Source organism: Pezoporus occidentalis, unplaced genomic scaffold (assembly GCF_034315485.1).
Source record: "Pezoporus occidentalis ecotype Australia unplaced genomic scaffold, CSIRO_AGI_Poc_V1 ctg276, whole genome shotgun sequence".
NCBI lineage: Eukaryota > Metazoa > Chordata > Aves > Psittaciformes > Psittacidae > Pezoporus > Pezoporus occidentalis.
In genome coordinates, this window is record NW_026914675.1 from 423356 (window position 1) to 435514 (window position 12159).

Here is a 12159-nt window from a genome sequence, read left to right on the forward strand (position 1 = left end):
CGGCCTCGGGCGCACCTGGGGCCGCTGGTGAAAGATTTCAGTTTTGCAGCCATTCAGGTATTGAAACTTTTGATGATTTAATTAATAAAAAAATAAAAATAAAATAAAAAAAAAAAAAGAGAAAGGAAAAATAATAATAAAAAAAAGATGAAAAAAAAGAGAAAATAAAAGAAAAACCACTGAAAGTTTACATTTTATAATAACATTATTATACAGATTGTATTTAAACGTCAGAATATTTAAGACAATTGTAACCCTGTAAAGTTGATGAAATATTAAAAAAAAAGGAAAAAAAAATATATAAAGTGTGGTGTGTTGGGGGTTGTGTCCTGGGGATGCCACCCCCCCCCCCCCCCACTGCCCTATGGGGGTGCTTAAGGAGCCATAGGGTGGCCATGGGGCTGGGAAGTGGCCATGGGGTCCCTCTGGAGTGCCTAGAGGGTCCCTATAGGATGGGCATGGGACTATGGGGTCCTCATGGGGTCCCTATGGGGTGCCTATAGAGTTATGGGGTCCTTTACAGGGTGTCCATAGGGCTTGGGGGTGTCCATGGGGTCCGTATGGAATACCTATAGAGTGTTGTGGGGTCCTCATGGGGTCTCTATGGGGTGCCCATGGGGTTACAGGGTCCTTCACAGGGTGTCCATCGGGCTTGGGGTGTCTATGGGATCTCTATGGAATACATACAGGGTGTCACGGGATCCTCATGGGGTGCCCATAGGGTGTCCATGGGGTCACTATGGGGTGCCTATAGGGTTGTGGGATCCTTTACAGGGTGTCCATAGGGCTGTGGGGTGTCCATGAGGTCCACACAGGGCGTCCATAGGGCTTGGGGGTGTCTATGGGATCCCTATGGAATACCTGTAAGAGTGCCATGGGGTCCCCATGGGGTGCCCATAGGGTGTCCATGGGGCCCTTATGGGGTGTCCATAGGGTTATGGGGTCCTTTACAGAGTGTCCATAGGGCTGTGGGGTGTCCATGAGGTCCACATTGTGTGTCCACAGGGCTTGGGGTGTCTATGGGATCCCTATGGAATACCTATAGAATGTCACGGAGTCCTCATGGGGTGCACATAGGGTGTCCATGGGGCCCTTATGGGGTGTCCATAGGGTTATGGGGTCCTTTACAGCGTGTCTATAGGGCTGTGAGGTGTTGAGGAGGTCCACATTGGGTGTCCATAGGGCTTGGGGTGTCTATGGGATCCCTATGGAATACCTATAGAATGTCACGGAGTCCTCATGGGGTGCCCACAGGGTGTCCATGGGGTCCCCATGGGGTGCCCATAGGGTGTCCATGGGGCCCTTATGGGGTGCCTATAGGGTTACGGGATCCTTTACAGGATGCCCATAGGATCTCGAGGTCTCCTCTATGGGGTGTCCCTATAGGGCACCCCTACAGCGTGACCCAATGGGCTGCCAGGGTTGTCTTGGCCCCGCCCCACGCCGCCGCCTTTGATTGGCGGAGGCAGCGGGCGGGGCGGCGCTCTAGGCGTCCGCCGCGCTTCTCTCTGTGCCTGGCGGACCGCGAAGATGGCGGCGCCCATGGAGGTGGCGCTGGTGACGGACGCGGCGGGGCCGCTGTGCAACTGCTCGGCCTGGGAGCTGCACTCGGGCTCGGCGCTGCCCGGATACCGCGGAGGCAACAGCGGCCCCCGGGGGCTGGCGCTGCTGGGCGGGGAGCACCTCCTGGGAGCGCAGCTCGGCAAGAGCTACATCAACGTCTGGGAGCTGCAGAGGAAGGTACCGGCCCCGAGAGGCCTCCGCTCCGGAGGGACCCCCCGCCACCGCCACCACCACCACCCACTGCGGCTGTGGGGATGGAGCCGGGGATCCCTTCCCTTGAGACCCCTCCCCTTGTCTGTGGTGGGGGTCCCGCTCCCCATAGAGAGACTTGGTCCCCATGGGGAGGCCTGTCCCCCATGGCACCTCCTTCATGGGGACCCCCATCTTGGTGGTGGGGGTCCCTCTCCCTCCCCTTTCCCCATAGAGAGACTTGGTCCCCATGGGCAGTTCCGTTCTCTGCAGCACCAACTTCATGGGGACCCCCATCTCTGTTGTAGGGGTCCCTCTCCCTCCCCTTTCCCCATAGAGAGACTTGGTCCCCATGGGGAGGCCTGTCCCCCATGGCACCTCCTTCATGGGGACCCCCATCTCGGTGGTGGGGGTCCTGCTCCGTTCTTTCCCCATAGAGAGCCTTGGTCCCCATGGACAGTTCCATTCTCTGCAGCACCAACTTCATAGGGACCCCCATCTCGGTGGTGGGGGTCCCTCTCCCCCATGGAGACCCCTGCCTGCATGGCCCCTTTCCCCGTTGAGAGCCTTGGTCCCCATGGGCAGTTCCATTCTCTGTGGCACCTCCTTCATGGAGACCCCCATCTCGGTGGTGGGGGTCCCGTTTCCCCCGCTTTCCCCATAGAGAGACTTGGTCCACAGGGTCAGGTACCCCCTTGCTGGAGACCCCCATCTCTGTGGTGGGGGTCCCTCTCCCCCATGGAGACCCCTGCCCGCATGGCCCCTTTCCCCATAGAGAGCCTTGGTCCCCATGGGCAGTTCTGTTCTCTACGGCACCTCCTTCATGGGGACCCCCATCTCGGTGGTGGGGGTCCTGCTTCCTTCCCCATAAAGAGCCTTGGTCCCCATGGGCAGTCCTGTCCCCGTCAGCACCTCCTTCATGGGGACCCCCATCTCGGTGGTGGGGGTCCCGTTCCCCCCGCTTTCCCTATAGAGGGCCTTGGTCCCCATGGGCAGTTCCATTCTCTGCAGCACCAACTTCATAGGGACTCCCATCTCTGTGGTGGGGGTCCTGCTTCCTCCCCCCTTTCCCCATAGAGAACCTTGGTCCCCATGGGCAGTCCTGTCCCCCTCAGCACCTCCTTCATGGGGACCCCCATCTCTGTGGTGGGGGTCCTGCTTCTTTCCCCCTTTCCCCATAGAGAGCCTTGGTCCCCATGGGCAGTTCTGTTCTCTGTGGCACCCCCTTCATGGAGACCCCCATCTCAGTGGTGGGGATCCCTCTCCCCCATGGAGACCCCTGCCTGCATGGCCCCTTTCCCCATAGAGAGCCTTGGTCCCCATGGGCAGTTCCATTCCCTGCTGCACCAACTTCATGGAGACCCCCATCTCGGTGGTGGGGGTCCTGCTTCCTCCCCCCTTTCCCCATAGAGAGCCTTGGTCCACAGGGTCAGGTACCCCATCGCTGGAGACCCCCACCTCTGTGGTGAGGGCCCCTTTCCCCTTATCCTCCTCGCTCCACAGAGACCTCCATCACCAGCATCCCTGTTTCCACAGAGCCCCCACCAATGACACCCTTGAGCCCCCCATCTCCCCCCACATACTGAATGGCCGCTGTGTTCGTTCTGCCCCCAGGACCAGCTCCAGCAGAAGATCATCTGCCCCGGGCCGGTGACCTGCCTGACAGCCTCTCCCAATGGGCTCTACATCTTGGTCGGGGTCGCCGAGAGCATCTACCTGTGGGAGGTGAGGGGCTGGCACGAGGGATGGGGTCACATCCTGACCGCTCCACAGCTCCCCTGTGCCGTCCGAGCTCAGTAAACCCACCTGCTCTGGGCTCTGCAGTGGGGCTTTGCTGGGCCATGGACATGGCAGCTGTGCTGTGGGCTCCACGGTGCCCCAGGGGACAGCGGCTTCCATGGGTGTGCAGCTCGTGGGGCAGGTTGGCAAAGCAGGGGGCAAGAAACTCTGGTGGGAAGCGCTGGGTGAGGTTGAGGTCTGTTCTTTGGGGCCTGTTCTTCCCTTCTTTTCCCTTTCCCTTCCTTCTTCTTTTCCCTTCCCTTTCCCTTCTTCTTTTCCCTTTCCCTTTCCCTTCTTCTTTTCCCTTTCCCTCTCCCTTCTTCTTTTCCCTTTCCCTTTCCCTTCTTCTTTTCCCTTTCCCTTTCTCTTCTTCTTTTCCCTTTCCCTTTCCCTTCTTCTTTTCCCTTTCCCTTTCCCTTCTTCTTTTCCCTTTCCCTTTCCCTTCTTCTTTTCCCTTTCCCTTTCCCTTCTTCTTTTCCCTTTCCCTTTCCCTTCTTCTTTTCCCTTTCCCTTTCCCTTCTTCTTTTCCCTTTCCCTTTCCCTTCTTCTTTTCCCTTTCCCTTTCCCTTCTTCTTTTCCCTTTCCCTTTCCCTTCTTCTTTTCCCTTTCCCTTTCCCTTCTTCTTTTCCCTTTCCCTTTCCCTTCTTCTTTTCCCTTTCCCTTTCCCTTCTTCTTTTCCCTTTCCCTTTCCCTTCTTCTTTTCCCTTTCCCTTTCCCTTCTTCTTTTCCCTTTCCCTTTCCCTTCTTCTTTTCCCTTTCCCTTTCCCTTCTTCTTTTCCCTTTCCCTTTCCCTTCTTCTCTTCCCTTTCCCTTTCCCTTCTTCTCTTCCCTTTCCCTTTCCCTTCTTCTCTTCCCTTTCCCTTTCCCTTCTTCTCTTCCCTTTCCCTTTCCCTTCTTCTCTTCCCTTTCCCTTTCCCTTCTTCTCTTCCCTTTCTCTTTCCCTTCTTCTTTTCCCTTTCCCTTTCCCTTCTTCTTTTCCCTTTCCCTTTCCCTTCTTCTTTTCCCTTTCCCTTTCCCTTCTTCTTTTCCCTTTCCCTTTCCCTTCTTCTTTTCCCTTTCCCTTTCCCTTCTTCTTTTCCCTTCCCTTTCCCTTCTTCTTTTCCCTTCCCTTTCCCTTCTTCTTTTCCCTTTCCCTTTCCCTTCTTCTTTTCCCTTTCCCTTTCCCTTCTTCTTTTCCCTTCCCTTTCCCTTCTTCTTTTCCCTTTCCCTTCCCTTCCTTCTTCCTATGCTGCTGAGGTTGCTCCCTCGAAGCTCAACACCAAGTTATCCTTAAGCACTGCTTTAGCTGGCTGGACGTGTGACTTGTGAGCTGAGTGTCTGCAGAGGCTGCTGGGCTCTGGTCACTGTCCTCCTGCTCTTAATTAGTGCTGTAATTACATGGGGGTTACAGCGGGTTCCGATGAAGCTGCACCCGCAGCCATCAGGGCAGGGCGCTGCGTTATTCCATGCGCGTCAGTGCGCCTTCATTGATGTTCTCCTGCCCTTCCCTTTGCTGCAGGTCTCCAACGGGAACCTCCTGGCCATCCTGAACCGCCACTACCAGGACCTCACATGCCTCTGCTTTACAGATGACAGCAGCCACTTTCTCTCAGGGGCTAAGGACTGTCTGGCCCTGGTGTGGAACCTTTACAGGTAACGGTGGCCTGTGAGGAGGTCTCAGCTCATCCAAGCTCATTCATTTGGGGGACAGAGAGCATCTGGGTGAGGAGTGTTTGAAAAGAGATCAGCCACCGCTTCCTGGGGGTGGAATCAGCTGGAAGCCCCTGTGCCTGAGCTGTTGGTAAAGCCTCTCTGTTCTCCCCACAGTGTGCTGCAGGCAGAGCCCTCCCAGATCCCTGACCCACGCCACGTGTGGTCCCGACACAGCCTCCCCATCACAGACTTGTGCTGTGGCTTTGGAGGCCCCTTGGCACGAGCTGCCACAGCCTCCCTGGACCAGACGGCGAAGGTGAGGCTCAGCTCTGTCCCACCCAGCAGAGTCCCAGAGGAACACGGGCCCTACAGGGTTAAAGCAGTTTCTGCTGGGCTGCAGGGTTGCAGTAGCTGAATGTCTTGGCTGTCTCTGTGATGACTCAGAGCTGCCAGACCTAATGGGCTTTGCCTCTCCAAACACCAGCAGTTAGTTCCTCTGCACCTGCCCTCGAGCTGGCCCTTTGCAGTCCCTCTTCTCCTGGGGAACCTTGGGACCAGCTCCTCTCATTCCCTCCCTCATGTCCTTTAGTCTGGAAGGGGAAGGAGCAGAGCAGCCTGGAGCTCGCTCCTCCTGTCCTGCAGGAGGGCTCTGCCCTGGGGGGCAGGATGGGCATGGGATGGGTTTGGAGCCACCTGGGAAACTTGTCCCATGGTCACAAGGAGCGTGGTCCTGGGCTCTGTTTCCCTCAGCAGCAGCAAGGACGGGATGCTCTACGTGCAGCTGCTTTACAGCCGCTTGTTCTTCCAGTGCTTAAGCCCCTAATTCTCCTGTACCCTCTCGCTCCAGCTCTGGGAAGTCTCATCTGGGGAGCTCCTGCTTTCTGTCCTCTTCGACGTGGGCATCATGGCTGTGACTCTTGATCTCTCCGAGTACCACATGTTCTGCGGTGGCATGGACGGATCCATCTTCCAGGTTGACCTCTGTGCCTGGGTGAGTGCTCGCTGCTGCTCTCCGCACCCTGAGCCACTGTCACCTCCCTCTCCGGGGCCTGGGTTCCCCTTGCGTGTCCTCTGCCCCCTCCAGACACAGCGAGGAACCTGCTGGCTTCCCCTGTTTAAGCTCTTCTCTCCCTTCCCTCCTTCCTTCGTTTCTGCAGCCGGTCCAGAGAGACCGGACCTTCCAGACGGAGCGGGAGAACGGGAAGGTCTTCAAAGGGCACAGGTGAGGGACCAGCCATTACTTGCCAAGCACCTCCTTGCCCACCTGGGCACTTTCTGGGCGGTCCACGGGTCATCCTGAGCTGAAACACCCTGTTCCCCATTCCAGGAACCAGGTGACGTGCCTGTCGGTGTCCACGGATGGCAGCCTCCTGCTTTCCGGCTCGCACGACGAAACAGTCCGGCTGTGGGACATCCAGAGCAAGCAGTGCCTGAAGACGATGAATCACAAAGGTAGGCATGCCCTTATCAACCAGGATCCTTCCCTCCTCAGCCACTGCTGCTCTCACACCGCCCTGGGCGCTCGAGGCATTACTGCACGCCTCCAGGAAGGGCAGAGGAAGCAGAGGGACACCTCAGCTGTCTGGAGCAATGGTTGACCTTGCCCCATGTCTCTTGACAGCCCCGCTGGGCACTGTCAGGGAGTGAGTCATAGGTTTCACCCTGTCACTGAGGACACCCAGGATCTTCCTCCTTGCTTTCCAAAGGGAGCGGTTGCCCCACACACACCCAGAGGCCTGGGGAGGCTGAGAGGGGGTGGAATGTGTCTGGAGAAGAAACTGTCTCTGTGACCCCAGCAAGGAGCACCCATGAGCTCATTGGGCCTGAAGTGAATCTGATATAAGCTGTTGTCTGGGATTGCAGGGCAGTGGCTCCAATAAAGCACCCAAGCAAACCTTTGCAAGCTCAGATTAGCAATTAGGTGCCTCTTAGCAGTGGCTGGGTTAGGATTTAGCCCTTCTGCTGCTAACAGAGGGTTTCTTACGTGCTCACGGTGGTCTGCAGTCCCTTTACACTGCTCTTTCTGGTGGGGCTGGCTCGTTGCTCTCTGGGCACTGCCTCAGCCCTCCCAGAAGGTGCCAGGGGTGGCAATGGGACCCTGTTCCTGGGGGCAGAGGTGGGCAAGCTGCTGCCGCAGGGCAGGCTCTGGAAGCCAGGCTCCCTCCTTGCCTTTTGCTGCCAAGGGCTGCTTCTAATGGGGACCTACTGCAGTGCCCATCCAGCCTTGCTCAACTGGCACTGGGGGGGTGAAAGCCAAGAGGATCTGAGCTGTGTGAGTCACCAGAGCATCAGGCATTAACCCCCCCCAACCCGCCCCAAGGCTGCAGGGGAGTGCAGATGGGCACAAGCTCTTCCCTGCTGCCCCCCTAGTGCATTCCCCAAGGCAATGCTGACAGGAGCTCTCCTGCTGCTCCTGCAGCCTCCAGCCTGGCGTGCTCTGGAAGCATGGCCCTCCCCTTGGTGGTGCTGCAGGTAGATCAGAAGGGTTGGAGCGTGGCTCCGGGCTTGAGGAGTGTGACTGTGCAGCAGGAGACATGCAGGGAGCTTTTCCTGCAAGGTTTGCCCGTCCTTGATGGGGGAAGCAGGGCATGGGCAGGCAGATGGGCTCAGATGGGCTGCTGCTCTCAGATAATGAGCTCTGTGCTGGGCAAGGCAGGGCTGCTCCCAGTCACCAGTGTGGCTGGTTCTATTCGCAGCACTGCCCCAAAGCCCCCTTGCCCCAGACCCCAGTTCCTTTCTGTCGCATGAGCTCCATCCTTCCCTCTGCAAACACCGTGTGGTACAGACCATCCCCGAGCTCCTTCGTGCTTCCCCTGGCCCAGGGCTGCTGCAGCAGATCCCTCCTGGCCCAGGGCTGCTCCAGCAGATGCCTCCTGCCCCAGGGATACCAGTTGGAAGATGGATTATTTGTGTCCTCCCTGTTGAGCCCAGTCCCTGTGCCCACGTTGGCTGCTGGTGCACTGGGACAAGGGGTGCTTGGGTGGGACTTGTGTTTGCACTGGGGCTGCGAGTGGCCGGGGAGGGGGGGGGGTCTTGTGAGGGTCCTGCTCTCTGCCTGTCCTGTCCCTTCCTTTCCCGTTGTGCTGCCAGTGGTGACTCACTGCTGGGTGCTTGTGAAGAGCCAGCAATTGTCTTGTCTTTGGGCAGGGAGCAAGAGGAAAACAATGGGTTTGTTACAGCAAAGTGTTGGCAAAGAGCAGCTTGGGGGTCAGGCTGGGAGTGCTGGCAGAGCCTTTGGTTTTCCAGTGGGATTCAGGGAGGGGTGGGCTTTGGGGCAGGCTCTGGGCTAGCTGGATGGGGAGATGATGGAGAGGGAGCCCTTGTCTGCATCGGAGGTGCTTTGGTCCATCTCCTCTGCAGAGACTGAAAGCATCAGGCAGCCTCCTGCCTCCCCTGGCTCCCTCTCTTATCCTGCACCATTCCCACTGCCTCCGGCTGGGACACTGGGCAGGCACCTGCCCCCTCTTAGGTGCATCTGGGTCCCTTTAACCTTCCCCTTCACGCTGTTGAGTGCAGCCCGGGGGGGTGATGGATGGGCAGGGCTTCAGCGTGGTGCTCGCACACCAGAGCAGGGCTGTTGCTGTGTCTGACCCGGGCAGGGTTTGGGTATGGGGGGCAGTGGTGGGAGTCCTCCAGCAGAAGGGGGAGAGAGCCTGTGTGGGTAAGAGCAGTGATGAAGATGCTCAGTGGCTCTGCCAAAGGAGAGTGTGTGACAGATGAGTGCAGGAGCCAGGCGCTGAGGGGTGCCTGGGTCTATAGGGGATGGATGCAGCCTCCTGCTCCTCCCCGAGCTGCAGCGGGCTGAGGGGCTCTGCCCCTTCCCAGGGAGGGAGCTGGGAGCCCGGCCTGGGTCGTTCTCTCTTCTCAGGGCCCCCGAGGCAAACCCAGAGGGGGGGAAACCTGACCCGTGCCCTCCTCTTGTCCCATCGCAGGTCCGGTTACGAACGCCTTCATCGTGCTGGCCCCCGCCAACATGCTCAGCCCCGACGGGAAGCCCAGCACACCCCTGCCCAAGTTCAGCAGGCACCTCCACGGCACCGAGAGCAGCGACGAGCAGGGCGGCGAGGGGCTCACGCTGCGCCTGGGCCTCCACCAGCAGGTACTGGGAGGAGGGGACGGGGTGGATGCAGTGCTGGAGGCTGCAAACCCTCTCCTCCAGGCACAGCAGCGGTGGCTGCTCCGTGCTGATCCCCAGCCTCTTCTGATCTCCCCTACGTTGCCATCACCCCCCCAAGTGCTGTCACTGAAAGCAGAGGAGCTGAGCCCTGCCTGCTCCCTTCTCCAGCGTGGCACAACCTCTTCCTCCCCTTCTTCCCCGTGCTCCACAATCCCTCCTGGCTGCTGCAGTCATTTGTCCTGCCAGCCTCGTGCCACAGCCCGGCCTGGCTCTGCTGTCCCATCACCATGGGCCCTCGCTCCAGGCATAGCCATCCCCAGGCAGGGGGGTCCTGCACTATTGGTGCTCACCAGGTGCCTGTTGGTGCCCCCAGAGCTTCTCTTCCCTATCAGTGTCTGTCCCCGGTGAGGGTCAGTCCTGCCCCGGCTGATGGATGAGCTCTGTGTCGGGTGCTGTTTGCAGGCTTGGCCATACCCTGCTCTCTTTCTGCTTTGTCCCATGGGGCTGGGGGGGGTGGTGAGGGGGTTCTTTGGCTGCTCCAGCAGGGAACCCTACCTGGGAGCACTGGGAGAGGATCTGGGTCGCCTGTCTCAGTCCCTCATGTCTGGTCCCTGCAGGAGTCTGGAGAGAGCTACCTGGAGAAGGCCAGGAGAACCTACTCACAGATGTACTCCACGAGGGAAAAGGTGAGAGCTGCTCTGAGATGGGGAAGTGGTGTCCTTCTGGTGCAGACCTCCTGGGGGTCCTCCACAGCTGAACCAGCTCCTGGGGCCCTGTCCAGGTTGGGGACGGGAGGAATGAGCCCTGGAGTTCACTGGGGACAGCAGGAGGGAGGAGATGGAGTTGGGAGCGACCCGAAGGGTTGGGGACGTGCAGCATCCGCTTGCCGGGTGCTTGATGCTTCCCTGTCGTGTTTCCCTGTGGCAGAACCTGGTGGGAGACCAGGAGCACCTGACGATCCAGGTGAGTGAGCTGGAGGAGGAGGTGAGCACCCTCCGGAAGATCAACAAGAACCTCTTCGACTTCTCGGCCCGCATCATCACCAAACCCGCTAAATGAAGCGGCTGCCGCTGCCCTGGTCCCCCCTTCCTCGCCCCCCACTTTTACTCTGCCTCTCCCAGCCCCAGCCTGCCCCACACCATGCACGGAGCTGGGCCTGGCACTGTGGGGATAACGCAGGGACCGTTGTCAGCCCCGATTCGGTGCTGCAGGCAGGCTCGGAGCATCCATGGGGCTGCGGGAGGAGCGGCACCGGCTCCGACGTGGGGCTCAGGAGGCGGCTCCTGCTCTTTTCCCTGTCTCTTCCCTGGCCCTTTCCTGTTCTTTTTGTTACTTGACCCTGCGGTGCAGATGGAAGCGGGGGCTTTCTCCTAAACAGCGGTTTGAGATTGGAGTTTGGAGACCCCTTCCACCCCTGCCACCCTTGGGAATGCTGCTTGGCATCGCTGCACCCCTCACAGCCAGGACCCGCTGGGTTCCACTCTCATGACAGCAGGTCCTGAGCAGCTCCTGCTCCTGGAGCCGGGGGGGGGAACACGGACAGGGGGACCAGGACTCTGCCCCAGGGTGCAGGGGGTGGTTTTGGGCCACGGGTGCTATTTCCAATCTCGTAACGTGACGATTTATATATATTTGGATCCAGCTACTTTGGGTTTGGGGTGTTCTGGTGGGGGACTCGGCCTTTTGTATTGTCATGAGCATGGCAGCAGGGGAGGGTGGGAGGGGTGGGTTCTGTTTAGGTTTATTTTTTACATAAAAGAATTGGTTTTTATAGTGAAAGTGCCTCGGGTTTCTCTTTTCAGCTCCCTGCTCCTGGCGCCAGGGCTCAGTAACCCAGTGGCAGCTCTGGCCATGGGGAAGGCAGCGCTGCTCCGTCCTCAGTTCATGGGTCCCTGTGGGGATGGAGCAGGGCTCTGTCTCCTCACAGTGCCTTAGATAATGCTTTTAGCTTAATAAGGCACCATTTTGCTCCCACTTTGCTCCTGCCAGTTTGGATCCAGGTCCAGTGGCTGCAGCAGGGAGCTGGGAGCATGCTCTTCCCCCCCCATAAGGAGAACCTGGTGTTGCCCAGCAGTGGGGTTGCAGTGCTGCTTGGGGCTCCCTGTGAGCCCCCTCCTATGCTGCCCCCAGGCAGAAGCTGGGTTTTGGGGGGCAGTTTCATACCCAGAGCCTGCTTCCCCCCCCTTCCCCAGCACTCACCCACCTGAGCTTTATCCTGGGGGAGGGAGCTGCTGGGGGTCCCACAATGGAGATCTTGTTCCAGGGGGGACCAGCATCCCCTGATGAGGGGTACCCATTGCCCTGGCAGGATTTGCTCTGCTCCCCCCCCATCTCTGCAGGGGTAATTCATTAGCTGTGACTCATTAGATCAGCCCAGTGATCAATACTTGTTGCCAGCTGGTACCTGGCTCCATCCCTCACTTTCTTTTCCATATGGATTTCGCAGCGTGTCCCTGCCTCCTCGTACCCCCGTGTCTGTGCTCTTGGGGCCGGGCCTCAGTTTCCCCGGGGGTGATGAGGAGGGTGACCCGTGGAGGGGAGGAAGGCTCCAAAACCCTGCAGCCCCCCCCCCCCGGTCCGGGGACCCCATCAGCTTTGAGGCTGCGGAGGGATGGGGGGGTCCAGCCCCAGCCTTTACCGCGTGTTGGGGGCGAGGTCAGGGCTCCGAGCCCGGCTCGGGGAGGAGGAGGAGGAGGAAGGTGCCGGAGGGTCCAGAGGCAGCCGGGACCGCGCTGGGGACCGCGGGGCTCCTGCCCCGGACCCCCCCCCCCCCGGCCTCATCCGCGTTGCTGCGGATCCCGGGGGCTGCGGGACGGGACCAGAGCCACCCCCCCCCCCCCAACCCCGGCTCCGCTCCCGGCCCCTCCCCGCGCCCGCCC

General features: G+C 59.2%; 1 protein-coding gene across 1 annotated transcript; it reads left to right on the plus strand.

Annotated features, from left to right (window-relative positions):
- Positions 1-1488: 1488 nt before the first annotated feature.
- Positions 1489-10359, plus strand: WDR18 (WD repeat domain 18). The gene is made up of 10 exons (XM_062625091.1): positions 1489-1740; positions 3367-3477; positions 5030-5163; positions 5338-5479; positions 6011-6154; positions 6321-6385; positions 6491-6615; positions 9096-9262; positions 9898-9966; positions 10208-10359. Exons 1-10 carry the CDS (start codon positions 1531-1533, stop codon positions 10337-10339), a joined length of 1299 nt encoding a protein of 432 aa, XP_062481075.1. The 5' UTR covers positions 1489-1530; the 3' UTR covers positions 10340-10359.
- The last annotated feature ends 1800 nt before the right edge of the window (positions 10360-12159 follow it).